At 40.8% G+C, this 26657-nt stretch overlaps 3 protein-coding genes across 4 annotated transcripts in view; all 3 read right to left on the bottom strand.

Moving 5' to 3' along the window:
* LOC117467437 (interleukin-6 receptor subunit beta-like) overlaps positions 1-8373 on the bottom strand; it is a 28628-nt gene extending 20255 nt beyond the window's left edge. For both annotated transcript variants that reach the window (XM_034111057.1, XM_034111059.1), the window contains exons 1-2: positions 8323-8373; positions 4320-4475 (exon numbers count right to left, since the gene is read on the bottom strand). In XM_034111057.1, the coding sequence (XP_033966948.1) occupies positions 4320-4377 (58 nt within the window). In that variant the 5' untranslated portion in view covers positions 4378-4475; positions 8323-8373. The remainder of the gene's footprint in view (positions 1-4319; positions 4476-8322) is intronic.
* Positions 8374-11960: 3587 nt separating this feature from the next.
* Positions 11961-14397, bottom strand: spmap2 (sperm microtubule associated protein 2). The gene is made up of 6 exons (XM_034111939.1): positions 14282-14397; positions 14141-14202; positions 14018-14044; positions 13366-13502; positions 12379-12538; positions 11961-12303 (listed from the first exon to the last, which is right to left on the bottom strand). The coding sequence occupies exons 1-6, from the start codon at positions 14386-14388 to the stop codon at positions 12062-12064; spliced, it is 735 nt and encodes a 244-aa protein (XP_033967830.1). The 5' UTR covers positions 14389-14397; the 3' UTR covers positions 11961-12061.
* Positions 14398-16115: 1718 nt separating this feature from the next.
* On the bottom strand, positions 16116-25771 carry LOC117468050 (SH2 domain-containing adapter protein F-like). The gene is made up of 8 exons (XM_034112004.2): positions 25524-25771; positions 22801-23050; positions 22515-22616; positions 22183-22345; positions 20407-20664; positions 20141-20315; positions 18483-18602; positions 16116-17148 (listed from the first exon to the last, which is right to left on the bottom strand). Exons 2-8 carry the CDS (start codon positions 23044-23046, stop codon positions 16962-16964), a joined length of 1251 nt encoding a protein of 416 aa, XP_033967895.1. The 5' UTR covers positions 23047-23050; positions 25524-25771; the 3' UTR covers positions 16116-16961.
* Between the last annotated feature and the right edge of the window lie 886 nt (positions 25772-26657).

The following is a 26657-nucleotide window of genomic DNA, read 5'->3' as shown; positions in this document are numbered from 1 at the left end:
GCAGACAATTGGATCTCTGGCAGGAGCCCAGATCTTCAGCAAGTTAGATGCCAACAGAGGATTTTGACAGGTTCCATTGTCCCCCGAATCGGTACTGTACACAACGTTCATAACTCCCTTTGGGCGCTTTTACTTTAACAGACTGCCCTTCGGCATAGCGTCAGCCCCAGAACATTTTCAGCGGCGCATGTCAATGATTATCGACGGGCTGCAGGGGGTTGTATGTCACATGGATGATGTCCTCATCTGGGGGAGAGATCAACAGCAGCACGACATCAGACTACACACTGTCGTCAACAAGCTCCAAGACGCCGGGGTCACACTAAACATGGAGAAGTGTGAGCTAAGCAAACGTGAAGTCAAGTTCCTAGGTCATATTCTGTCAGCTGACGGTGTGCAGCCAGACCCAGACAAGGTAAAGGCTGTCATGTCCATGAGAGAGCCGTCCAACACAGGAGAGGTTCGCAGTTTCCTGGGAATGTTAAACCAGCTGGGAAAATACATTCCAGATCTAGCTGAAAAGGACAAGCCGCTGAGAGACCTTCTCTCAAAGAAGTATCAGTGGGTCTGGGGCTGTGCACAACAGAAAGCGTTTGACCAGCTGAAAAATGATCTCACATCACCTCCAGTGCTGACACTTTACGACCCCAACAAAGAGCTGAAACTGTCTGCGGATGCCTCTTCCTACGGACTGGGTGCGGTCCTCCTACAGAAGGAGGGAGAGCAGTGGAAACCAGTCGCGTACGCATCGCGCTCTATGACAGAGACAGAACAGAGGTACGCCCAGGTGGAGAAGGAGGCGCTAGGATTGACATGGGGGTGCGAGCGTTTTAGAGACTTCCTAATTGGGAAACATTTTGCCATGGAAACTGACCACAAGCCACTTGTCAGCCTGCTAGGTCACCAGGCACTAACTGAGCTTCCTCCCAGGATCCAGCGGTTTCGACTCAGACTCATGAGGTACAGTTACACAATCTCACACACACCTGGCAAAGAGCTGTTTACAGCCGACACTCTCTCACGCTCACCTGTCAGTCAAAACTCAAGTTCAAAACTGACAGACAACGACTTAATGGAAGACACAAACATCTATGTGGATGAAATCATCAATAACATGCCCGCCAGCTCAACATACATGGCACAACTGAGAGAGCGACTGCAGGAAGACAGTGTTTGCTCGGAGGTCATGTCACACTGTCAGAGAGGATGGCCTGACCGCAGCCAGCTCCAGTTAAAACTTACTGGCCTGATAGAGCTGTACTTACTGTACATAATGGACTCCTGCTCATGGGCTCCAGACTAGTCATTCCCACAGCGATGCGCAACACTGTCCTCGATGCACTACACGAGGGACATCAGGGGATGACCAGGTGCAGAGAGCGGGCCAGAGAGACGGTATGGTGGTCTGGCTTGAGCGGCCAACTAAACGAGCTGGTGAGAAATTGCAAAACATGCATCAAAGAGCGTGGCAATTCTGTGGAGCCATTAATGTCCAGTGAGCTCCCAGAGAGACCATGGCAAAAAGTAGGTTCTGATTTATTCACACTCAACCATGATAACTACCTACTAGTAGTGGACTACTACTCTAGGTATGTAGAGATTGCCAAACTAACTCCCACACGATCTCAAGATGTTATTGTGCATCTCAAATCAATATTCTCTAGACATGGGGTCCCAGAGAATTTTTTTAGTGACAATGGCCCCCAGTACTCCAGTCAACGGTTCAAGGACTTTGCAGTAGTCTACGGGTTCAAACATGTCACTAGTAGCCCTAGGTTCGCTCAGAGTAACGGGGAGGCGGAACGTCACGTTCAGACTGTGAAACAGCTGCTAAAGAAAGCTAAGGATCCGTATCTGGCTCTGTTGGCCTATAGAGCTACACCACTTGCTAATGGCTACAGTCCTGCCCAGTAGAGATGGCAAATCCGGATCATTTTATGGACTCGGAGTCTTCTGAGTCAATCATTGAAGAGATCCGGATCATACGAGTCATTTGAGTCATATGAGTCAGCATGACCAAGACCGTAGAAATCCTACCGGTGAAACCGAAAAGTTGTTGCATTTAACCAGCATATTAAACTAACGTTACATTAACCTCCGCTACACAGTGTCTTTTGCTTTAATAAAACATGTGTGTGTGTGTGCATTTTAAAAAATAAGTGTTTTGTATTATATGTATATAGTTATTTTAATATGTTCCTGTACTTAAGCTAATTTTGCACAATTGTGTTTTCATTTAATAATAATAATAATAATAATAATTGTATAATTACATTTGATATATTCTAACTGTTTTGCAATTTTCTATCATTTGTTTCTTTTTGTGTGCCATGTTCAAAATAAACGAGTTTCCAAGTAAGATCCTTATTGGAAATGCAGATATTATTACAGGAGACTGTTGCACAACATGACCATTTTGTTAGAAGTCTACACTGAAACTTAATTTAGAGCCGGAAAAATCGCGGGATCCGTGAATCCAGGTCAATGATCGAGAGAGTCCAGTAGCCTACGAGGACTCAGAGCCGTAACATATAGCAGGCAGCAGATCCAGAGATCCAGCAGACTCGTCCCCATGCACGAATCTACAGCAGACTCAGCCCCTCCTCCGGCTCGCACGGCTCCCGCGAGTCCCACGGCTCCCTCGACGAGTCGCAGCAGACTCAGAGATTTGCGGACTCACGGCTCACTCACGGCTCACGGCTCACTCACGGCTCCCGCGAGTCCAACGACTCACGGCTCACGGGACTCTCGCGGGAGCCGGAGGAGGGGCTGAATTTGCTGTTGATTCGTGCATGGCGACGAGTCTGCTGGATCTCTGGATACAACAACGTTGTAATGTGATTGTACACGTTATAAAGAGAGTAAAGAGTGACGCAATTTATAGTTTTAATTGTTACGTCACATCAGGTGTAGGACTCAAAGGACTCGGGTTAATCGAGAGGGAGACTCGTCACGACCGGCTCATTACTAGGATCCGGGTTAATGATCCGGATGAATCATGACTAGCCCATCTCTACTGCCCAGCTCCTCATGGGCAGGAGACTGCGCACTCCAGTGCCCCAGCATCCCTCTCTACTCACCCCAGAGCTTCCAGACAGCACTGTTGTGGCAGCTAAAGAAAGAGAGAGGAGGGTGAAGGACACTGCAAATTTCAACAAAAGACACCGTGTGAGAGATCTAAGCCAGCTCACACCAGGTCAGCCAGTGTGGATTACAGATACAAAGTCTCAAGGCACAGTGGTTTCGTTGCACTCGGCTCCACGTTCCTACATAGTGGACGGGCCTTCAGGCACCATCAGGCGGAACAGACACCATCTTGTCCCTTTTCCAAAGACTGTACCACACACACCTCACACTCCAACACCCAGCACACCACCCCAACCAGGTGAGCCTACACTGGGTTCTCCAGAACGCCCTGAGTCACCAACACAGACTCCCAAGGGACACACACCTGTCCGTACACACACACACACACACACACACACACACACACACACACACACACACACACACACACACACACACACACACACACACACACACACACACACACACACACACACACACACACACACACACACACACACACACACACACACACACACACACACACACACACACACACACACACACACACACACACACACACACACACACACACACACACACACACACACACACACACACACACACGGCCCTACCACTAGGTATGGCAGAGTGGTGGTAAAACCTCACAGACTGGACTTGTGAACTGGAGGGGGAGACAAATGAATGTGAAAAAACACGATGTGAAAAGGGAAGAATGTTGAATAATTTTGTGTTTTGATGTTTAGATCACTAATGCTCACAAAGATATTGCCTGACTCAGTGGTTGTTTGTTGTTGTTTTTCATGAGAAGCCTTAAGAGTGCAATGTTCTATTTTTGAGTAAATAGCTATGTGATTGTGCAGAAAGAAGTGTGATGGCATGTTCTGAGGTTCTTGCAGAGTTTTCAGTTTATCACCTGATTTTGCATGTTCTGAGTCACAGTATATAAATGTGACAGTCTGTTCTGTTTTCTTAAGAAAGGGAGATGTGGTGTTAGCTGTTATGCTTTTATTGTGATAGAGCTAACAGGATATATGAGACCGGATGTGGACACGACGGGTGGGGCTTCTACGAAATGACATGGAAAGTACAAGCCTGAATAAAGTAACCACCATGCTCTAAAACCGTCTGTATTACTTTACACTTACCACGACACAGTTCTTTTGGCAGTGTCCCAAATATCTCCATAGTTGCATGTTTTTCTCTGGATTTAAAAAAAAGGAATATGTTACCCAGGGTGAGTCCGGCCCCCAGTAGGCAGGTCCACAGCAGGGCCCGGGGCCGCTCCATATACCCCCCCCGTATATCCTGGTGGTTCAGTCCTGCTCACTCACTGTCCGCCATCCCAACAACAAGCTCTCAGCGCAAACACCCTGCATGCTGAACATCTTAAAAACAGGAAATACATACAGTGGTGTGAGAAGTAATCACATATTTGAATTATAGTACCAATAACAAATTGTAAAAATACTGTTACAGGTCAAAGTCCCACAAGATTTTTAATGCGTAAATGTGTCTATGACAGCTAAAGGTGGAGCTATTTTAAGTGACTTTGTTGCTGATCTTAACCTATTATTACTCAAAACTTGTCGTAAATGTACTTTACTACAACTCTCACCTCTTTTAAATTACAATTTTAAATGTCAATTTATATTTTGTGATTCTGCTGCACTATATCTTAAGGCTCTCTTTATTTTTGGAAGGTACTTTGAATTGCCTTGTGTTGAAAGATGCTATTTACATACATTTGCCTTACATCCAACAGTGAGAACATAATGTCAAATTTGACAAAGATTCACCCGGTGAAAGGGCCAGATGTCCAAGAATGACTCAGTTTAGAGGATACATTTAATAATTTTGCTTGTAAAGCTTCCTGTGTAGTAGTGTCACTACAACATTTGGATTGTTTTGAGCCCGATAGCTGTTATTCAACTTGGCGTTGCCACATAGGATTGGCGTTGCCACATAGGAAATGTGTCTCTTCTTGTGCAGTTTCCTATGGTGGGTCTAAAGGGTGTTTGTGTCTACATTTCTCTGGTTCATCCATCATAATAAAGACTAAACATCAGGTCTAACCTTTTATGATTATTAGCATTTTAACAAGAGAGTTCCAGCTTATTATGGAGCATCCCCAAGGACAGGTGTAATATAAATAATATAAATCTAATGTAAAAGCTCTTCAATGAATCCAATCTTTGTGAAGCTTGTAACGCTTCGGTTGTGGTAACCCCATACTGAAAGATCTTGATTCAACTCATTTTTGGAGATGTTGGTTAAAGTAGAATTGTACTGGACTGCTTGGTGACACTTTCCTCGTTTTCCCTATACGTCTATTTGATACAGTGCCAACAAAACAAGAGCACTGCAAACTCCACAAGTATACACCTTTTCTCTCTTTCTATAAAACACTCAAATCTATTTCTTATTTAAAAGCAGAAATACAATGACTAACCTGTATTTATAATTGTTCACCATAAAGGTTCAGAGCACTTGTTGGACAAACGAATGACCCCGGTTTCATATTATTGTATTATTATTACTGATACATTAACATTTCAGCAGCAGTTTATTTTGCAGCTGGTCGAGGTGAAATATAGGTATATTGACTTTTCTATTTTTAATAATTAAAGCTGCAATATATCGTTTTTAATACATTCATCTACTTTTTTCTTTGTTAAACGAGGTAGTCTTCTGAGCAAATTTCCATCACAAGCTACTTGATCATAAAATGAAACAGTTATCTTAGTAATGTACACATTGTGTTTTTGAGGTCATTTACTAACCTTACACTATATATTGTGGACACATATTTATATACGAGTAGGAAAAATCCACATTATTTTCTTTGAATTACAAATAAAGTTGTATTATTCAGGGATGCAAACTCATCAGGTATGAAAAAGGTGACAAGGATCCGAGCCCCCCGACCCCACGGAATATCGGCTTTAAAATGAGGAATAACAGAGGATTTTAGCAGTCAGAACAACTAAAGCAGCAGTGTTAATAATAACAGAAATGCCAAAGAGTCACATCTAATAGAAATATATAAAAGCATTTATTTTAATTGTGCAGCAGTCAGTTTATAATTTTGGCAGCACTGTTGAGCATTTAGAAAATGTATTTTCATGCCTCTGTGCAAGGCTTAGTCTTTCTATCTTTATAGCCACTGGTGTAAAGTAACTAAGTTTATAAACTCAAGTACTATACTTGGGTACAATTTTGAGATACTTGTACTTTATTTAAGTATTTCAATGTTTTGCTACTGTGTTCTTCTTCTCCTCTACAGTTCAGAGGTAAATGGTGTACTTTTACTCCAATACATGTATTAATACCTTTAGTTACTTCACAGATGTGGATGAATGATGTGAAATCTAATCAAGTGATGAATCAGACTTTAGTTCCAGTGGAGTAAATCCACAAGCTACCCTGCAGTATACAAAGTCATTCAAACTAGCTGCACCTTTACCAGCTTTGAGAACACTTTGATGATCAATCATTATAAAACATATCATATATATTATTCTGAAATGGACCAATCTGCACAACGACTACTTTTACTGTCGCTACTTTCACTATATTTTGATGAGAATACTTTTCTACTTTTACTTGAGGAACATTTTGAATGCAGGACTTTTACTGTAACAGAGTATTCCTACACTCTGGAACTTCTACTTTTACTCGTACAAGACCTGAGTACTTCTACTTTTACTCAAGTACAAGATCTGAGTACTTCTACTTTTACTCAAGTACAAGATCTGAGTACTTCTACTTTTACTGTCGCTACTTTAACTATATTTTGATGATAATACTTTTGTACTTTTATTTGAGGAACATTTTGATTGCAGGAGTGTTCCTACACTCTGGTACTTCTACTTTGACTCAAACCTGAGTACTTATACTTTTACTCAAGTACAAGATTTGAGTACTTCTACTTTTACTCAAGTACAAGATCTGAGTAGGCTACTTCTACTTTTACTCAAGTACACGATCTGAGTACTTCTACTTTTACTCTAGTACAAGATCTGAGTATTTCTACTTTTACTCAAGAACAAGATCTGAGTGGCCTACTTCTACTTTTACTCTAGTAGGCTACAAGATCTGAGTACTTCTACTTTTACTCAAGTACAAGATATATACTTATACCACCTCTGTTTATAGCCTATGAAAAAAACTATTAGAAAACGAAGGCTAAAGCTAACGTTAGCAGATAGTGACATGCTAGTTAGCCAGCTCAACGATAATATTGCGACAGAAACACTTTTCAGTGCACATCACGCTCTGCCGCTCCGACAGGGAGCCCTGCTCTGAACACCTGAACGGCCCGTTCTAACAGCGGTCCAGTCTGTGCCATAGTGACTCCGGACCACACAGTTAATATTAACGAACGCACCTGGAGCTGCTGAATCTAGACCATCATCGCGGCCGCAGATTACTCCGGGTCCCAGACCCCCCCCCCCCATACCCCAAACATATTTTTATTGCAGATCTACATGAATCACATACACGACCTATTTTGGATTCAAAACGGCGAATTTCGCCCAAAAGGTGACAAGTTTCCATTCCTGATTATTACTTACAATAACTATTGCATTATCTTTTATACATATGTGTAGCATTTGCGTTCCTACTTCATGTCGTCTTAAGGAGTAATTCTATTTCCTATATGTAATTTTTTTTTTAGCGGACAGGTGTGTGTAAGGCAAACTACTTGTGCAACAGGTGAGGGGGTGAGTGAATGGGGAGAAGTGAAACCAGAAAGAGTGTTAAACATTTAAATATGTAACTAGTTTTCCAACAAACCAGCCTCCAAAACACTAGCAGTAGGCCTACATTACATTTTAAATGATATATTATATAACAAGTCTCACATCTTAACATCTTAGAAGCTTGAACCAACATTTATTTTAGTAAATGCGTGACAACGTAAATACATTTGTGTCGCAAAAATAAATGTATATTTCAATCAACCAGTCGATTAATCAACGTATCCTCTCAGGTCTAATTACAATCAAAGCAATCTCAAGAAATCCAAAACCCCACAACTTCCCATCACATCAAGCAAGCTATTTGCACATCTGAATGTCTGAGTGAGTTCTTCTGTGACTACTTGTTGAATAGTTTTGACACTTCACTTACACACAAAACCCACTCGGGCTTCGCGAGACATTCACGGAAAAGTTGAAGACACGAGCGCTAAATAAAACACATGAAAATGTTTGAGTCAAAATCACTTACCGGTGCGAGCTCGACCAACACGCGCCTCTCCTAGTCCAATGACCAACTTGATGGATCAGAGGGATTACTAACACCCGCCTTCCAGCGTCAATACATGTTAATTGTGAAGTTTCAAAACTGCGGGTCGCGGACCGCTGGAGCCTGGAGCAGGGCCGGCCCTGACCAATGTGCTGCCCTAGGCAAGATAAATGCAGACTCTTACACTTACTATAACTCGCACGTGCATGGTTGTGGTGTATATTGTGTAATATTGAAGTTAAAAGCATCAATCTGGTGCACTTTGAGAGCAACATTAGGAAATCGATACATCTCTCAACACCCGTATGAAACAGAACTGTAAGTAGATTTTCTTTTTCTTTATGGATACTTTACAAATCACTCCCCTTTCAAACTGTATTCTTGTTTATTAATAACAACTTTTTTGTACTGTCATATAGTATTTTATACCTGTTTTTCACCTATTCTCTTATTTTTGTATAACTATAATGATCATATAAAGATGTGCCTTTACCTCACTGAGCTGAGAATATCAGAGCCTCTCAGTCTTTCAGGAGAGAGCTCTCTAAATCTCCCCCCCCCCCCGCGGCCGCTGACACAGTAAATTCCAATGTTAATTAAAGCTGCAAGCAGCGTTGAGCGGGTCTTCGACGTTCCGCAGGCTGTTGTCCGCACGTCGACGTGTGTGTCTAGGTGTCTCGAGGACTCTGCCAATATATTTAGCCATAATTGGCGTAGAGCTGATGAGGGCCGGACCATTAATGATAGTCTGAAGTCTGGCGCAGTTTGGACCATTTTCCATTGAATTATGTTTCATGGCGAGGGATGCGTTACCATGGCAACGGCATACGTTGAGATTTCAGATTTCACATAGAGCTGTTGATGGCTGGACTAGGAGCCATCATATGAAGTCTGGTGGTGTTTGGACCATTTTCCATTGAATTAGGACAACACCGTGTTTCATGGCGAGGGACGCGTTGCCATGGAAACGGCATATGATGACATCCCCTAATTGACATAGAGCTGCTGAGGGCCGGACCATTAGTCAACATCTGAAGTCTGGTGCCGTTTGGAACCTTTTCCATTGAATTAGGGCAACACCGTGTTTCACGGCGAGGGAGGCGTTGCCATGGAAACGGCATACGTTGAGATTTCCGATTTCACGTAGAGCTGTTGAGGGCCGGACCATTGATGATAGTCTGAAGTGTGGTGGTGTTTGGATGATTTTCCATTGAATTACGACAACATGATGTTTGACGGCGAGGGATGCGTTACCATGGCAACGCCAAATGATGACATCCCATCATTGACATAGAGCTATTGAGGGCCGGACCATTAGCTATCATATGAAGTCTGGTGCTGTTTGGACAATTTTCCATTGACTTACAACAACATGGGATTTTTTGGGGGGGGGATGCGTTGCCATGGAAACGGCATACATTGAGATTTCAAATTTCACGTAGAGCTGTTGAGGGCCGGACCATTGATGATAGTCTGAAGTCTGGTGGTGTTTGGATGATTTTCCATTGAATTACGACGACATGATGTTTGACGGCGAGGGATGCGTTTCCATGGAAATGGCATACGTTGAGATTTCAGATTTCACGTAGAGCTGTTGAGGGCCGGACCATTAATGATAGTCTGAAGTCTGGTGCTGTTTGGACGATTTTCCATTGACTTACAACAACATCGGATGTTTTGGCGAGGGATGCCGTTTCCATGGAAACGGCATACGTTGAGATTTCAGATTTCACTTGGAACTGTTGAGGCATGGACCAGTGATATAAAAGTGAAGATTGGGGGACGATGGGACCGTGTCCATTGGATTTACAGCGACACCGTTGTTTATGGCGAAGGATCCGTTGCCATGGTAACGCCAAATTAAGTGACATCAGATTTGACCTAGAGCTGTTCAGGGCTGTGGTGCTAAACGTCATGTGAAGTTTGGTGGCGTTCTGAGAATGTCAGTTTGAGTTATGACATCATCGGGTTCCATGGCGAGGGACCGCCAAAAATCGTACGAACGCGAACTTTGGCGACAAATCACGGCTACGCCGTGCGAAAGAAAAAAATTCTCGTGATAACTTAAGCTCTCCCATGTCTCGCGAAGCTACCCGAGGAATTTCGAGGCGTACGATAAAAGTCCCTAGGAGGAGATAGATTTCGTAGGTACGCGAAATAGGGCAAAAAACGCGATAAAATCGCGTTTTTTCGGCACCAAATTCAAAATGGCCGACTTCCTGTACGTTATTTTTTACCCCTCCAAGAGGCTTTTTGGTTAGTCTCCGCACCCTAGATATGCGTGGCGAGTTTCGTTCGTTTACGTGAAAGTTAAAATAGGGGGAGTTAACGTCAAAAACGGAAGTGGGTGTGGCCTACGCAATTTTTGACGTTAAGTTCCGGGACCAATGACATACTTCAAGTTGCGGCACTTTTGACTCACGCGGTCTATCAGGCGACATTATTTACGAACATTTTCGGTGCTTTAGTCGGTCGTTTTCCATGTTTTTGGGTGTTTTTGGCAGGTTTATCGGTCGCTGCCCGACCGATTTTTTCCAATTTCAATAGGGTCTTCGCCGACCTAGGTCTCAGACCCTAATAAAAGCACACAGAAGCTGTTTACTTTTTATGGGAGTTTGATTTATTTTTAAATTAACACAAATATAAAATTAAAACCTATAATTGCACACTACCATTATTTAAAAAAAAAGAACAATTTCACATAAACCTCTGGTTTTTACTGGGGCTGGGGCAGTTCAGCTTGATTTTGGGGGGGGGGGGGGGTGTGTGCCATAGTTTATGGGCGCTGTACGCAATATAGGCGTAGTTCTGTTAGTATAAGATAATAAGATGTACTTTGTTGATCCAAAATCGGGAAATTGTGTTGTTATGAAATAAAAAAAATAAAAAATTCCCCCCAATTTTCGGCGCCCCCTATGGGTTGATGCGCCCTTAGCATTCGCCTATGCCGAGGGCCGGCCCTGGCCTGGAGGACCGTGGAGTTGTTTCCTCAGAGGTCCGATATTAGGCTTTTATAGATCAAGTTTTATCGTAGCCTACAATCATTTCCATCCATCCACGTGATATAAGATGAACAAAACAATCAATTTTTAAGGGGTATTTATAAAAGTAAAGTAAACTCACTTTCAGTGGATTGCACAGTTAAAACTAAATGTTATTACTCACTAAATAACTTAGTGTGATCGTGTTATATAACATTAAAATGACTTTTTTTATGGCTCATTAAGTCTTTTGGAAATGTATTATTTATAATTCGGCATTTCTCATCAAAGCTGAGTCATTGACTTTCTGCCTGTGTTCACAATAACTAATAAAACAAATAAGATGTGAAGGATATGAGCAGCAGGATGTGCGCTGCAGGATGTCTCAAAACTATTTCAGCTGCTGTGAACAATATCTCCCTCCATGTCTATTTTATCTCATGGTCTAACAATGAAGTGACTGCAATGAGGGGTAGGGTCTTCTTGTTCATAATGTAGCCAACTAGTGGCACCCATGAGACCACTATTAAAAATGCATTACAACAACCACAAGTGTGTGTAATGCATTACCACTGGTTTTGATTGATGCCCATAAAACCATCAACTTTTAGTTTTTAGTATAGCCAAGAAAACCTGGTATATGATTAAATAAGAGGCATTTGATTTTGACTGAAAACTACTTTTATCACAATGAGGAAAATGAGAACAATACACATTTTTGGAATGAAACCCCATCCCTCCTAGTTTGAGGCGCATTTGCGAGGCAGAGGTAGACACAGCTGTTGAATCCGAGGCGAGGGGCTGGCAGAGCGGGCCGCCCGGCTAACGATGTTCGGGTCGTACCCCTCGAACAGAGCCATCCTCTTTTTGGGCCCGCACAGCTCGAGAAGTCTATGGCTGGCCGAGCAGTTTCTCGCTGCTCTGGAGACGGGCCAGCAGACGGAGCGCTGTCCTTCAAACTTAGGGTGGTCGTGCTTAGGGGCTGAAAACATAAAAGCAATTATGTCATACAGCAAGTAGAACAACGCCACGATAGATAAACAATTGAAATACCTACTAGCCAGTAGTTCTATGTGTGCTGATGGTTTGTAGGGTATGTGGGTCAAAGGTAAAGGTTTAGATTTGGGGCTACAACCCTCCAGAACTGGCCTTCGTTTCGGTTGGGCAAGCTGGCAAATTCGTGAAGTGGCGACTGCCGTCTGCGTCCCTCTGTTAAACTACAACCAGGTCATAAAGGAGGTTATACACACACAAGCACCATATCAGACAGGAGCTGCTCTGAAGCTATCAAACAAATGCACATTCATAGTTTGCTGTTTTTTCTGAATGCAATGAAGAAGGTTTAACAACAGATACATTTTGTTTAGAGAACATCTTATCAAAGTAATTTACATCCAGTCTGCTGCCACTTATTAAACTCTTAGTTCACTCATTCTGTTGCCGTCAACCTAAAAAGGGATCAACTTTAAAGTTAAGGTCATATTGTGTCGTATGTATGAACTCAAGTTGTATGTTTTTTGTGTCTCGACTGTGTCATGTTCACATGTTTTAATGTTCAAAAAGCTCTTTATTTTTCTCATACTGCCTATGCTGCAGCACCTCTTTTCACCCTCTGTCTGTTCTGATTGGTTAGCTGGCCGACTCTGTTGTGATTGGTCAACTGCTTAGAGATGTCCCGGCCCTTAGCATATCATGTATAATGTGTTGGAGCGCTAGCCAATAGACGTACAAGTGTTACATACTGATGTCACTATGTTACGGATATAAAACAAGGAGGCCAATGGAGGCATTTCAGGCAAGAAAACACCAAACCACTGGAACAACAGTGGGCGAGGAGAGAACACGCCAATAAGCAATACACTCAGAGGACTCAAAGAAAACGTGTCGCCTTCAGTCGCCTTCCTAAATACTTTAGGAAGGATGCTCCTGCCTTACTAACACCGTTGGCTGTGGAGTTTTAAAGACATATCGACAGGTCAGTTGGAAAGCGGCCAGCTACCTTGTGATAAGCATTTTTTCACGAAATAGTGTGTGTGTTACTCACAGGCTTAAGCAGAGGGCGTTCAGGCTGCCAGCCGACCGCAGGAGCCGGAGGCAGAGCCAGAGCACAGAGGCGATCTGAGGGGACGGCCCGGAGAGCTGCGCCGCTCACCGCCCACTCGGGAGAAATTCTGAGGAAAGGAAGAGAGTAATGAGAGTGTGGATGAATGAGGATACAGAAAGTTAAAAAGGAAGTTGATAAGACATAAAAGAGGAAGGGAAAGGAAGGTAGGGGGCAGACATGAGCAGAAACCCAAGAAGAGAAAGTAGAACATTAAAGCCAGATGGAGATGAGTCATTTAACATTGTTACCAGCTGCATTACTGTGTTTCCTGGCAAGTGTGGAAAACACTTCTTGGTAGTATTTTTTGTCAGGATTTATTCCAATTAATTGCTGTTGTAAATGGTAAATGTAAATTGTAAAAATGTATTTACTGTATGTCTAAATTCTCCTGGCAAAACCTTTATTCACACGTGTTCTTTAGTCATAAACACAGGAGAAAACCATTTAAACCAGACTTACAAAGTGCATCACAGGACTTACTTTTTTCTCATTGCCTCTCACATATCACACATGCATAAGCAGTTCATTCATCACTAGTATAATGCATTAATTCATATTTACGTGACTTGACTGTAGAATGTTTTATTTCTACATAGCTCCGACCAGCGAGGGGTTAACTCTAAAAAGAAAAACATGTATGCACACATCACAAAAAAGCAGTTCAGGGCATGTTGTAAATAGAAGAAAATGTTGGAGAGAGATGAGAATGATGTACCGATTTTGGTGATGGATCCAGTACTCTCTGGTGGCATCTGATCCAGCCAGTAAACAGAACGACTGGAAAATAAAAGAGAGGACTTAACATCAGAATACAAACGGAGACAGAGAGAGAAAGACAGGATTCGGTTGGGCCTACCGGTCTGGATATCTGAGTCTGTTGGGTTTGGGTTGAGCAAGTTTCTTCGTGAAAGTTGCCATGAAAATAGTTGAAGCTGGCTGGCGAGGGAAGCAGAGGATATTCATCACAATGCCATTGTCCTTCACAAACATGACAATAAACAACATTGTTTGTCACATACTACACAGTGTGCCAACAACAACTCAAGTGAAGGCATGCTGGCTTACTTTCACTTTTGAAAGTTGTGTTACTTATTATAAAAGAGTTGAAATGTCATTCTGTGATTTCAGTTTCAAAATGACGAATAAAATAGCCCTGAAACAACTATTGATACTAAGACATAAAAACTGTAAAGCCTAACTATTCAGGATTGACTTTTATATTATTTTTGTTACATTGAATACTTTTAATGATGTATAATAATGTCATTTTGATGTTTTAACTAGGTGGTTGAATCCTCTCGCTGGAGAAAAAACCCCACATCAGACACATATTAATTCACAGCTCAATATTTGTGTGTAGGTTTTAAGCCATATCTTTGATAGTTTAAGTAATGTATCTAGCAGACATTTAAAACATTAAATGTACGGATTAATTGCTTTTTTCAGATATATAAGTCTGCGAGTTATACACAACAGTATGTTACCCATGTGCATTTTTACTTGTTCACAAACAATGTAAACACAAAACACCAATAGAAAGGGAAGGAAGTTGTAATAAGAATAATAACTTGCATCCTTAATTTAGCTAAACATTTTGCCATGTAATACACTCTATTGGTAATGTTTAATCCATTTGAAGAGTGCTGTAGCCTGTGAAAATAAATATTGAGTATGTACTGTTGAGGCTTAACCCTTCAATGCACCAACCACACACACATTTAATCTGTAGCTGACCCCATTAATAACACATAGAAAAATGTATTTATCTTTAACTAATCACGTTACTGTTTCTCTACTGCAAAAGTAACTATAACACAATTAGAAGCAATAATAGTTTTTACCTGTACTATTGGTTCTCGTGGTGACACCGACACCTGCTGGTTGCTAGGGAATCAGGTGCATAGGCTGTATATCAGGTGACACTGGTGGGTACATAAAACAAAAGATCCTGTATGGGCAGGGAGAGGCGATGTCCCACTCCGCCTTACTGTGTGCCGCATTAAGGCATCACTATGGATATTTTAGTTTTAAAAAAAGATTTCCCAATAATTTTGTCTGTGTTGATGCAAGAACCATGCATGTTATCAATGGTTGCTTTTTAGAAGTTCAACCTCAGCTCCTATGATAAGTCTAAAATAATTGGTTTAGCCAAAATAAAGACGCTCAGATTCTTAAGGATTACAATGTCACCACTAAAATCACACTTCTTGGCATTATCAACATGAAATCATTGTTACCAGATGTATCTCTATGGGCCACGTACATACCAGTTTCCATTTCTCCTGGTTTCCTGAAGAAAACAAATAAAATGCATCAAAGCACTAGACCATCTTTATTACACCAACCAATGGCAAAACGTACCACACCTGACCCACCTCAACCTTCATTTTGATCTCAACAACACATCTGTAAAGAAACTGCATCTTGCATGGTTGCAGCCATCTCTGAGAATTAATTAATCCAAAGTTGGTTTCAATTAACTACACTTTAAAAAAGCAATAAATAAACATGTGTTGTCTAGAATAGAAAACATCTTTCTTTGGTTGTAAATATTTAAATAGGAACGTACCTGTCATCGCCTTAACTTACGTAACCTTTGGATGAGAACCATCTGTTTATATGACACAATCAAAATATGCTCATAAAATTCACAGTCCGACACAGGATGCAAAATAAAAACCAGCAGACTATTTAAAAACAAACACTTTTATTTTCAACACACATTTAAAATCTTATAAAACAGCACAGTACATAGTCTACCAAAGCTCCTTTAATAGTCATAATCACAAAGCAATAAGCTTTCGGTATAATACTGCTATTGATCTCTAAACTAGTATTGCAAAGAGAGTGACGTGTCATGTCTTTGGGACATTCTGCTGTCCCTTTGTGTTGTTCACTGGAAACATGAACTGAGGGAGACACAGCAAGGAAGCAGCTATATAACGAATCACAGGCCAGGGGATAAAGGGTTGATACTGTAACTAACACTTGATGATAATAGTTGTTTTGCAGTCAGAGCACTTTTTAAACTGCTTTGTACACTGTCGAAATCTAGTTTAAAAGCCCACACCCCATATCCATCATCTTGCTTGATATTCTTTACCTATACCAAGAAAAACACCCGTTCCATTATCCTTTAAGTGACCTAGTGGTACAGTCACTCTTTGCTCTACAGTAAAAGAGACCAGTCTTCATGCAATATAGTGGAGAACCTACTCTCTCAGGACACATTTTTTTTTTTTAAAGTACTTAGTTATCAATCTTTCTATGAATGATTGCTGCTTTGAGGAGTCCATAGTATTAAAATAAGGGGATTTCAGTGACAATACCAGTTCACAGGTGATTATACATGAGGCACCGAGACGTTTTATTGAGCTGCCAGTGTAGTTACTGGGGTTATAATAAACAGGAGAAGATGGCACCAAACAGTCCAACCTCTTGCGGGCAGTGCAGGTAGAATGGCGATGAAAAGGCATGTAGTAGGTAAATATTGAGTATATATCGTATTCAGTAGCACCAGAGTGTGTGTGTCAGTGTCAGAGGGTCTGCACTATGACGGGATACAGTAGAGACATGTGTTCAGCTCCTCTGATTGGCAGTTTGTGTGTAGTGTAGAAGTGGATGACCTCGGGGATGGTGGAGAAGGGAGGGCTGTTCTCTCCGAGCACATAGCGCCCGTCTGCAGAGCGAGTGAACTTCATGTGCATGAAGCCCTTAAAGCTCCTGTGAAGAAGGAGGGAAACTGATTAATATATGTTTGTTGTTTGTGACATTTACAAAAGGGCATTTATGGGAACACACATTCCTAAAACCAAATGTGGTTTCTTGGAGTGAAGTGTTACGGCGAGCGAGTAAAACCATCTGGAGACATGTCAATGTATGCCTCTGAAAACAATTATGGGAACGCATTCTGTTCTGGGAAAAGGCGATAGTTGTTACCGAAAATGTGTCAATGTTCTTAATCTTGTTAGGACGTCCCTATGGCTTAGGCTGGGATGTATATGCGCAACATCAACACAACACCCTTTGTTCAAATACTGCAGGGGGCTTTGTTGCATATTTTCATGCCACTTGTTACCCGCCATCTCTCCACTACTGCTCTCTTATTAAAAAGGCATAAATGACCCGAAATAAAAAATGATGACTCAGTGACTCAGTGGGGTCCCAAATGGCTGTGGAATGAATTTGTTTGTAATTTGCAACAAATGTACTTTAGCTTGGAGAGTTTGACCATGTTGTTATTATATTCATCTCCTATGACGTTTGCGATTTTGTAAAATGTCATCAATATTTATAACACCGATGTAAACTCAGATTGATGAATATGTCTTATCAACTTCATCTAACATTCTTACTGCTTTGTTGGCTCTTTGGAGGACTGTTGAACATAATTATTAGAACACTGGACTAGAAAATAATCCACAGAGATCCTAGAAATATCTTGTATTTGTAATCTGATCGATTCACTGACACCTCCGATCACTATTCATGCCTTTTTGTTTTGGTTGGCTACATACATGAGCGTTCAGCTTGGTTTAATCCACTCGTATTAATGAGTACAGACGAGAGATAAGTCCCAGCACGCAGAGGATCACTGGAAAACAGCTGCTTTCATGCTAATTATTCATAAGTGTTCATAAGTAAAACACACTTGCAGAGAGGAGTGGGGGATGGGGGAAGGAAAAGGCAACACAGATAAAGCGCCTATATGGGAAGAGAGATAAAAGGGCGAACAATGAAAAGCTGCCTTAGGGCTCAAGTCTGAGACGATTAGCACCACCCACAGACCAGAAGAGAACCAAATGAGGCAAAGAAAGAAAATCGGATCATTTTGGAGACATTACAGTGGAATAGGATTAAGAGAATGCCATTTTGAACTGAGACAATAAGAGAAGCAGGTTTTTGGGGGGTGGGGAGTCCAGTACAGCTTACAATAAAACAAAAAAGAGGCTACAACTGTAAATGAGACCCAGAATGTGCATTAAACTCGTTGAAAGGACGAATGTGGGACAGCAACGATCTGCAGCTGGACTCAGAGTGTGAGAAGGAGAGTTTACCTGAGAGAGAGCGAGTACTCGTTCCTGCCGGTCTGGCTGTTCCTCACCAGGTACGAGCTCTCCTTGCACAGAGTCAGCAGACTCTCTGCCTCCGAGCGGCTCAGGGCTCCATGGTACCACCTGCAGAGTCCAGGAGGAAACAACAGAACACTGAGATCCATGCAGTGTAACTCAGGGACTATTGCTAGCTAAGTTGCTTCAATACTGAAACCGCTACATGGTCCAAACATTGTGTGTCTGCAATACACTACGACGAAGACAACAGGCATGAAAGAAGAAGTAGTTGTAAGTCGACATACTTTAAAAACAACTCTTAAAAATTCAACAGATCTTATTGTATCAATGCAAATAAAAAGGTACCGTAAGCTGTTCCTAGCAATGGAAAATGTAATTGAAAAGCCCCCTCCCAAAAGGATGCTGAACTCATTAGACCAAATCAAATATTGTGAAGCAAAGTGAATGAAACATAACAAAACAGCAAGCAGGTCTTGATCCCACTTAAATGTGTGCCAAGTATTTTGGATTTCCATAGGAGTTACTGCAGCTTCCACTTTGCATGCACATCTACCTGTGTTTACAGGTAAGCTTTCAGCGGCGTCAAAACAACTTTCACCGATTTTCTGTCTAAATGTGTCATTTCTTTTACTTGTGAATGCTTAAATAGCAGACTGACAGTTGGACATTGCAATATGTGGCAGTGATTTTGGTGATTAATGTATCCCGTGAATATGCATTCCCACTATGTTGCAACAGTTTTGTCTGAGATTGCAAAAAGTAAGCTTCCTTTATTTACCATAAAGCTCACACAGTTAATTTCCATAAAGAACTAAATGGAGGAATAACAGTGTACGACAAAAGTGAAAAAAGATGATAATTGCTCTTGAACAATCATTGTAATCAAAAATGTATCTGAGGAAAACATGTAATAAAGAAAACAATAAAGAAATTAAATCTTTTATTTTTATCAATATCACACTGTAAAGTCATTTCCTCTCTATGCTCAAATGTCGAGTTATGAAGCCATTAAAAGCTTATATTTCCCCACTAAGGATGAATAAAACATTACCACATTTTCCCACCGACACAGAAAGCCCACTAAGGAACCATGGGAAAGAAAATCAATAGCTTCCATAATCCTTCAAACATCACCATCATACTGTAGTGTTATTGGAGCCAGGAAGGTTCTCAGCAGCATGTTTGCTTAAATTGCCACACAATTCTTGCTGAAAAATGAATGTAATACGGCCTAAAGTCCTTACATTGACATTGGTATGTGCAATTACAAACCAACATATGTTAAAAACTGTTCTTTTGATTGGTTGATATCTCAGCTGAACTTTGATATACCTTGTTTAATTTATACTATCTTTTTCATTTTTAATCTGATTACATTTTCCTTTTTATGCAGTTTTTTCCCCAATGTTCTACACTTTTCCTCTTTGTTTGAAAAGTGTTAAAAATCAACTTATATAGGAGTAAGTCTTTTAGAAGCTCTAAAAAATTATATTTCCAAAAATGTTTACCCAGTGGGAGAAAAAACAAAACAAAAATCCAGGTTTTTTTAAATCTATGGGATGTGGGTGAGGATATCAAATAAAATGGCACTGTGAAATAAAAACAGCAGAAAGGATCTTCGAACATTGCAGATGTACACTTACACTTGTCTCTCCAGCGGCATAAACGGGTCCACTCTCTCTCCCAGGAGAGGAGGAGTGTCTCCCACCAGGCGCAGTGTAGTGGACTCGGACGCTGTAGAACAAGTGCCCGTCTTGGTGAGCCTGGTCTGATCTGTCTGAGCCCGCGAGCGCTCCCTTTCTGCCCCTTCAAACTGAACTATGGCCAAAAAGAACCAAACAGTATGTTAAAAAAGAATTAAAAAAAGAGTATTCAAGACAACAGATACAGATTAAGACATCGAGTTTACCTGCTAGAGCTTTCGAGATGTTGTCCTTCTTCCACTCCCAGGGCTGGTCATACTCGTCCGCCGGCCTCTCATCATCCTGAGGCAGCCTGCTCTCCCTGCCGTCTATCGGGAGGAGACCGCCCTCAACGCGCTGAGTCAGCTGCTGTGCGGCTGGATTGGCTCGGTGCTGGTGGCGAGTCCTCTCCTCGTACGGGTTATCGTAGATTTGGCCCCCATCTCCACTCCCAGACCTGTTAGCCATCATGCTGTGCTGCAGCTCTGCACAGTAAACAAAGAGTAAATTAATTCCAGCACAATTTTAAAGGGTCCCATATTGTAAAAAGTTAGGTTTCATGTCTTTTTTTTTAAGGCAAGGCAAGTTTATTTATATAGCACTTTTCAACACAAGGCAATTCAAAGTGCTTTACAAAAAATGAAAGACATTAAGAAAATAGCATTTAAAATCAGTCATTAAAAAGAAAAGCTAATAAAATAAACATTAAAAGAAAAAAGACATGGATAAAAGTTACAATGCAGTCTAAGATATGAATAAAAGAAAAAATACATAGATAAATCACCTAGTCCTACCTTAGGACGATAGGTGATAAATTAATACTTTGAAACAAAATGACAAGTGCACACAGCGCTAATTTAGAAACAGTGCCTTTAACCCATACAGTCTATGCTTTAAACAGGCCAGACTTCTGTAACTTTGTGATATCCAACTATGCTACAAATAAGTAGAAGTGCCACTTAGGGTTGGGAACCGAAACTCGGTTCCAGATGAGAACCGATAAGAAAATGCCGGGTATCGGGTACCCATACAAAATACACAATACACAATTTCGGTTCTGCTTAACGGTTCCTAAACGCGGTAGACCCTGTATTCCACCGGGTCCGTCTGCGCCGCGGTGACCCGGTGGAATAGAGGGTAAGGGCGGACTGGCCATCTGTGTGTTCTGGAGAATCACAGAACGGCCGGTCGTCAGCGCCCTTCATTTTTTTAAACGGCATCATGTAATTTGCGCTGACAGGCGACAGAGGTCCACAGTTGCCCCGCAGCGAGGCTCCCCCCGCCCTCCCGTAGACAGTTCACAAGCTCAGTCACTTCATAACACCAAAGATGGATCGCGGTAAACGCTCTAAAGTGATGCTCCACTACACTAAAAAAGAAAAAGACAAGGCACAGTGTAATGCCTGTAGCAAGTTAATAGCTTGCCACAGGCATAGCTCAGTTAAAATAAAGCACAGCTATTGTGCAATACATTTGTATTGCATTTATATTTTTTATTTGTAAAAATGTCAGTTAAAGCTTAAAAGAATAAAGATATTTTTGTTGTCTAAACGTTTGACCTCTTTCTTCATTTTGGAATCAAAACGGGGAAACGATAAGAACCGGAATTGATAAGCAGAACCGGAATCGATCAATTTCAAACGATACCCATCCCTAGTGCCACTCCAGTGCTGCTATAATCACTCCCTGGCTGCATGGATGTAGCAGAGGCCACGGGGCATATTTGGAAAAACACTGACCAATCAGAGCAGACTGAGCTAATTTGAGAGGGGGATTAAAGAGACAGGAAATAAAACTGAGCTTTTCAGACAGATGGCGAATACAGATATATTCAGACAGACAGTATAAGAAAACACTGCGTTTGTTGTAGTAGAAACTGAGAATAAAAATGTCACTTTCAGAAGAAAAAAAACATGCTTGCACTGTGAATATGTAGATAGTCTAAAATTGTAAATATTCCAAGGAACCTAAAATGTGAGGGGGGAAAAGATCGCAAAACAAACCTGAGATAATCCTCTGGGCCTCAAATGGCTCCATATAACTGCAGCAGTCAGTTGGTGCAGATTTTGGCTCCCAGTTTGGTCTGCCTCTTGGGTCTGGACGGACATCAAATGGATCAGAGTAGTCGGTGTCAGCGTCCGACGCTGCTGGGGCAGAGGGAACCACCTTGAAATGGAGAGAGGAACAAAGCATCTCACTTTGTGTGTGTGTTGTGTGTGTGTGTATATTTGTGAATTATAATAGGGAAAAATCAGGGAGGGAATAGAGATACAGCAATAAGGGTGATGTGCCAGAAAAAAATGAAAGCTGATCACAAATAAAAAATGTTTCTTACGGGTTCCTCCTGTATAGTCACAGGACTGAGGGGGACTTTACTGCAGCCAAACTCCTGAGAGTCCACTTTAATAAGTCTGTGCTTGGGAGATACCACTTTCACCTGAAACACAACACACACAACTTTAAATTAATCTTCAACACTCATTGTCCAAGTGAGATGAAAGTTTACATTGCCAACATCTAAACAGTATCTGGTAAAACATTTTCAAAACAATGAAACATTGCAGTAAATGCAAACTTTTTTTGTATTCACGTAAATGACTGTAAAAACATGCATGCCATACCTCCAGACCGCTAGGCAGCACTGAGTCGAATGCAGGGAAAGAGGGAAGGCTCATTGTGGCCTTACAGGGGCTGAAGCCACCATTCCGACGCTCCTTATCAGAGTGTTGATACGGGTCCTCGAAATCTAGCTCCTTCTGAGCTCTGTAGGCCCTCAAAATGTCACTCTCACTGTAATCTGGCCTCGGGACCTGCGGAGGGTCACGCCTGGAGCCAAAGTTTAGGTAGTCCTTCAGCCACTTTGCCATGGATCTGGGAATGAAGTGGATATATTAGAATAATCTACATTATCTTTTTCAAGAATCAATTGAGACATGAACTGGGACAATATATGTTGCTTCTGTTAGGTAATGATGGATATATGGTATCGAGAACAATTAACTAAATACCAGACAAATGGTAAAACTGTAACCTTGAGTTAAAGTCTTATAAGTAAAGCCAGCGGTGGAATGTACCCATGTACATATACTCAAGTACCGTGTGCTACTTGTACTTTACTTGATTATTTTCACATTATGCTACTTTATACTTTTACCAGACTACATAGGCACATGTTGTACTGTTTTACTCAAATACATTCATTTTACAGATAGATACTTTGTAGATTTAGATTATTATTATAAAATATAAATTGACTAATACATTATCGTGTATTTCCATTGGTTAATCTACCCAGTAGTGTATAAAGTAATCCAGATCAACTGTAACATTGAAGTGATGAACATATTAATGCACCACTAATTATAATACAATAATTAAAAAATATATAAAGTGCCTAAATGGACCATTCTGCATAACAAATACTTTTGGTACATAAAGTATATATTTGATGCCAATACTTGCAGGGTTTCCCACACAGACTATACTTGGGCGGGCCGCCCAGGTATATTAACGGCCGCCCAGGTATATTTCGCGACCCATTTAGGTTTTTTTTTTAATAATAATTTTTTATTCGTCCTTGACCACGACGCCATCTGCGATCGATTAACTTGTGGACAATGATCCCTCGCTCCCTTGCACTGATCTCGCCTCCTTCTGGCCTGTTAAGTGGCCTGCCTCACACAGGGTGACTGGCTGTCCACATGATGTGGCCTGCCGACATGGCCACTGTCATACAGATCATAAATCAAAGCCCTTGATTGGTCTCTGTGTGTCATTCAAGCTCGGGATAAGCTCAGGTGAGGTAAAGGACTCTCTGAGTGTTTAGATAGTTAACTTAGTCTAAGTTCTCAGTGGGTCTCAAACGGTGTGGTCACCAGTTATGTAAACACATATTAAGGTGAAAAAAGGTAAGATACACTTTTAAAACTAGTCTTTGCTGCTGCCTCAAAGAGGAGCAGGGGGAGAGGAGGGAGATTTATTGTTAATAAACAAGTTTCAGTGTTTTTTTCATATTGGAAATGGTATGTTATTGGTTATGGCCATGATTTTATGATTATTGAAATGTATACAGTTCTGTTTGATATAGGTGTTTCCATAGATCTAGTCTCTATATTTTCCCCTCAAAATGCACCAGATTGATGCATTTAACTCCAAAATAAAATCTTACCGCGGGGGCATGCCCCCGGACACCCATAGAGGATTTGAGGTCCACCCCCACTAAAAATCACATGGATAGGTTCCTAAATACATTTATAAATACATTTATTTTTTTAAATAGTAACCCATTTCCATATGTTCATGTGTGGGTAGTAGATTTAAACTATAGGGCTATCATTATGGGCCCTGCCTGCACCTGTTCGCTCTGCCATCGCGTGAAGGGTCTGCTAACAACCGCTATTTCAGATATGTGGGAAACAGATCTGTGGGAAACACTGGCAGTTAATGGACCAGCACCAGAGGTGTTCCCATACACACAGGCGTTGGAGCTGTTCTTCATGAAATCCCAGAAGGATGAAGTGCTCTGACAAACAGTGCCATCTTTGCGCAAAATGATTATACAGGAATGAAAAGTCAATAAATAAACATGTTGTTAAAACTTTTTTTTTTTTTTTTTCGGGCACCCCCCGCCCGCTGCCACCACCCGCCCAAGTATATTTCAGATCTGTGGGAAACACTGACTTGTGTACTTTTACTTACGTGTAATTTTGATTACAGTACTTTTTCTTGTAACTTAGTATTTTTACATTGTAGTATCGCTATTTTAACTTCAGTAAATAATCTGAGTATTTCTTCCACCTCTGAGTAAAGCAGGCTAATGATCACAACGAGATTTGTATTCAGTTCGCATACATATCATTGGCTAGAGTTGTTAAATCCCTCTCAAATCTGGCAATGCCCTGAGAAATAAAGGTATTGGCATTAATCAACAGGTCCAGGAGAAATAAAATGTCCAGCACCTCAGACTTAACATTATTAAATGCAAAATGACAGTGAGCTTTGATAACAAAAGGTCAGCGCTAGCTACATCAGAAAATCACAACAATCATTGACAATAGCTAGTTAGCATCAGGGGGTAAATTAGGGGATTCAATCAATCAAATATTAATAACAGCAGATTCAAGATTTCCTTTCAAAGTATCAGCACCAAGCGTAATATTTGACAAACGCTTATGATATGTTATATATTTAAAAAAAAAAAAGGTTAAAGAATTACGAGTCGTACAACTGATGGTCAACACTGTTGTTAATATGCCAAAACTAGCTTAGCCAAGTTAGCCGGATAGCATCTAACGTCGAAGCGTTCCAACCGTTTACTAACTGCTAACGACTTCTTCACGCTCACCCTCTTTCGTTGCATTGACGGTTCCCGGTCCAGTTACGTCTTTCTGCTAACCATCCGGCGTTTCGTTTTTTTTCACGTTTTTAGGACTAAGAATACAACATTGTTATCCGTGAAATCCGTCCTGCTGCCTCTGAGCCAAGCAGGTCAGTCAGCTAATGTTAGCCGGACCAGACGGTGGAGCAGACCGAGACACAACACTCACTGACGACGGGCTTAAAGGGGAACACTGCGATGTTTTAACTGTGACGACATTAATGCAGATATCACTGTGGCGTGATCCACAATTACAACCATTTGTTTTACAGATGCAGAATCCGTAATGTGGACTGTTTTTGGTGGAAAGAAGTAAGTAAAAGTAGCAATACTACAGTGTACAAATACTCAATTACAAGACAAAGTACAAAAAGTATTAGCATTAACATAAGTTCCAAAAGTAATAGTACTCGTTATGGAAAATAGCCATTTTAAGCCAGATAGCACTAGTATGTTTTAAAACACGATTGTTGCATTAATGTGTTTATCTCTTCAATGTTGCACTTGGTAAAGGTGGGGTTTACTTGAATGACTTTATACACTACTATGGGGTAGCTAAACCTATACTATTATAATATAGTGTGCGTTGATTTAATTAATTAATAACCTAAATCTGCAAAGAAACTAGTAACTATATATGTAAAAAAATATGTTGTGGAGAAAAAGGTACATTAGCCTACATAATGTAGTGAAGTAAAAGTATAAAGTAGCATAATGTGAAAATACTCTATTACATAGTGTGTTCATGCATTAACATACTTAAAAGGTGGAATACAGTATAAACATAATACAAATAAAAACAATAAACAGCAAATATAAACATATCTACAGTAAAAAATACACATATCACAAGTAATACATAATAAAAGTAATAATATTCTGGATAAATTACAATGTTCTATAAAAGACCAAAATACTACAGCAACATAAATAGATTTATACTACAGGAAAAGAAAAATATTTTAAAGAAAGGAGCAAAAAATAGTACTATTATGAAAGCTATTTGACAAAACTATTTTTAAAGACTATTGTGTTTTAAAAGGCAATATTTTACACAAAATATATATAAGTAAGAAACTGACTAAAGTAAAATATGACATT

Source organism: Pseudochaenichthys georgianus, chromosome 22 (assembly GCF_902827115.2).
Source record: "Pseudochaenichthys georgianus chromosome 22, fPseGeo1.2, whole genome shotgun sequence".
In the NCBI taxonomy this organism is placed as follows: Eukaryota; Metazoa; Chordata; class Actinopteri; order Perciformes; family Channichthyidae; genus Pseudochaenichthys; species Pseudochaenichthys georgianus.
The sequence above is the reverse complement of the archived record's forward strand: the minus strand, read 5'-3'. Positions and strand labels throughout refer to the sequence as shown.

Excerpts from the sequence above, each read along its gene's own strand:
- LOC117468050 (XM_034112004.2), bottom strand. The coding sequence starts at position 23,046 with ATGGCAAAGTGGCTGAAGGACTACCTAAACTTTGGCTCCAGGCGTGAC. Across the intron at positions 22,617-22,800 it reads TGCTGCCTAGCGGTCTGGAG|GTGAAAGTGGTATCTCCCAA; the intron begins GTATGGCATGCA and ends GTTGTGTTTCAG. Across the intron at positions 18,603-20,140 it reads ATGCCGCTGGAGAGACAAGT|GTGGTACCATGGAGCCCTGA; the intron begins GTAAGTGTACAT and ends TGGACTCTGCAG.
- spmap2 (XM_034111939.1), bottom strand. The coding sequence starts at position 14,388 with ATGAATATCCTCTGCTTCCCTCGCCAGCCAGCTTCAACTATTTTCATG. Across the intron at positions 14,045-14,140 it reads TGGATCCATCACCAAAATCG|AGTTAACCCCTCGCTGGTCG; the intron begins GTACATCATTCT and ends TTTTCTTTTTAG. Across the intron at positions 12,304-12,378 it reads ACACATAGAACTACTGGCTA|CCCCTAAGCACGACCACCCT; the intron begins GTAGGTATTTCA and ends TTATGTTTTCAG.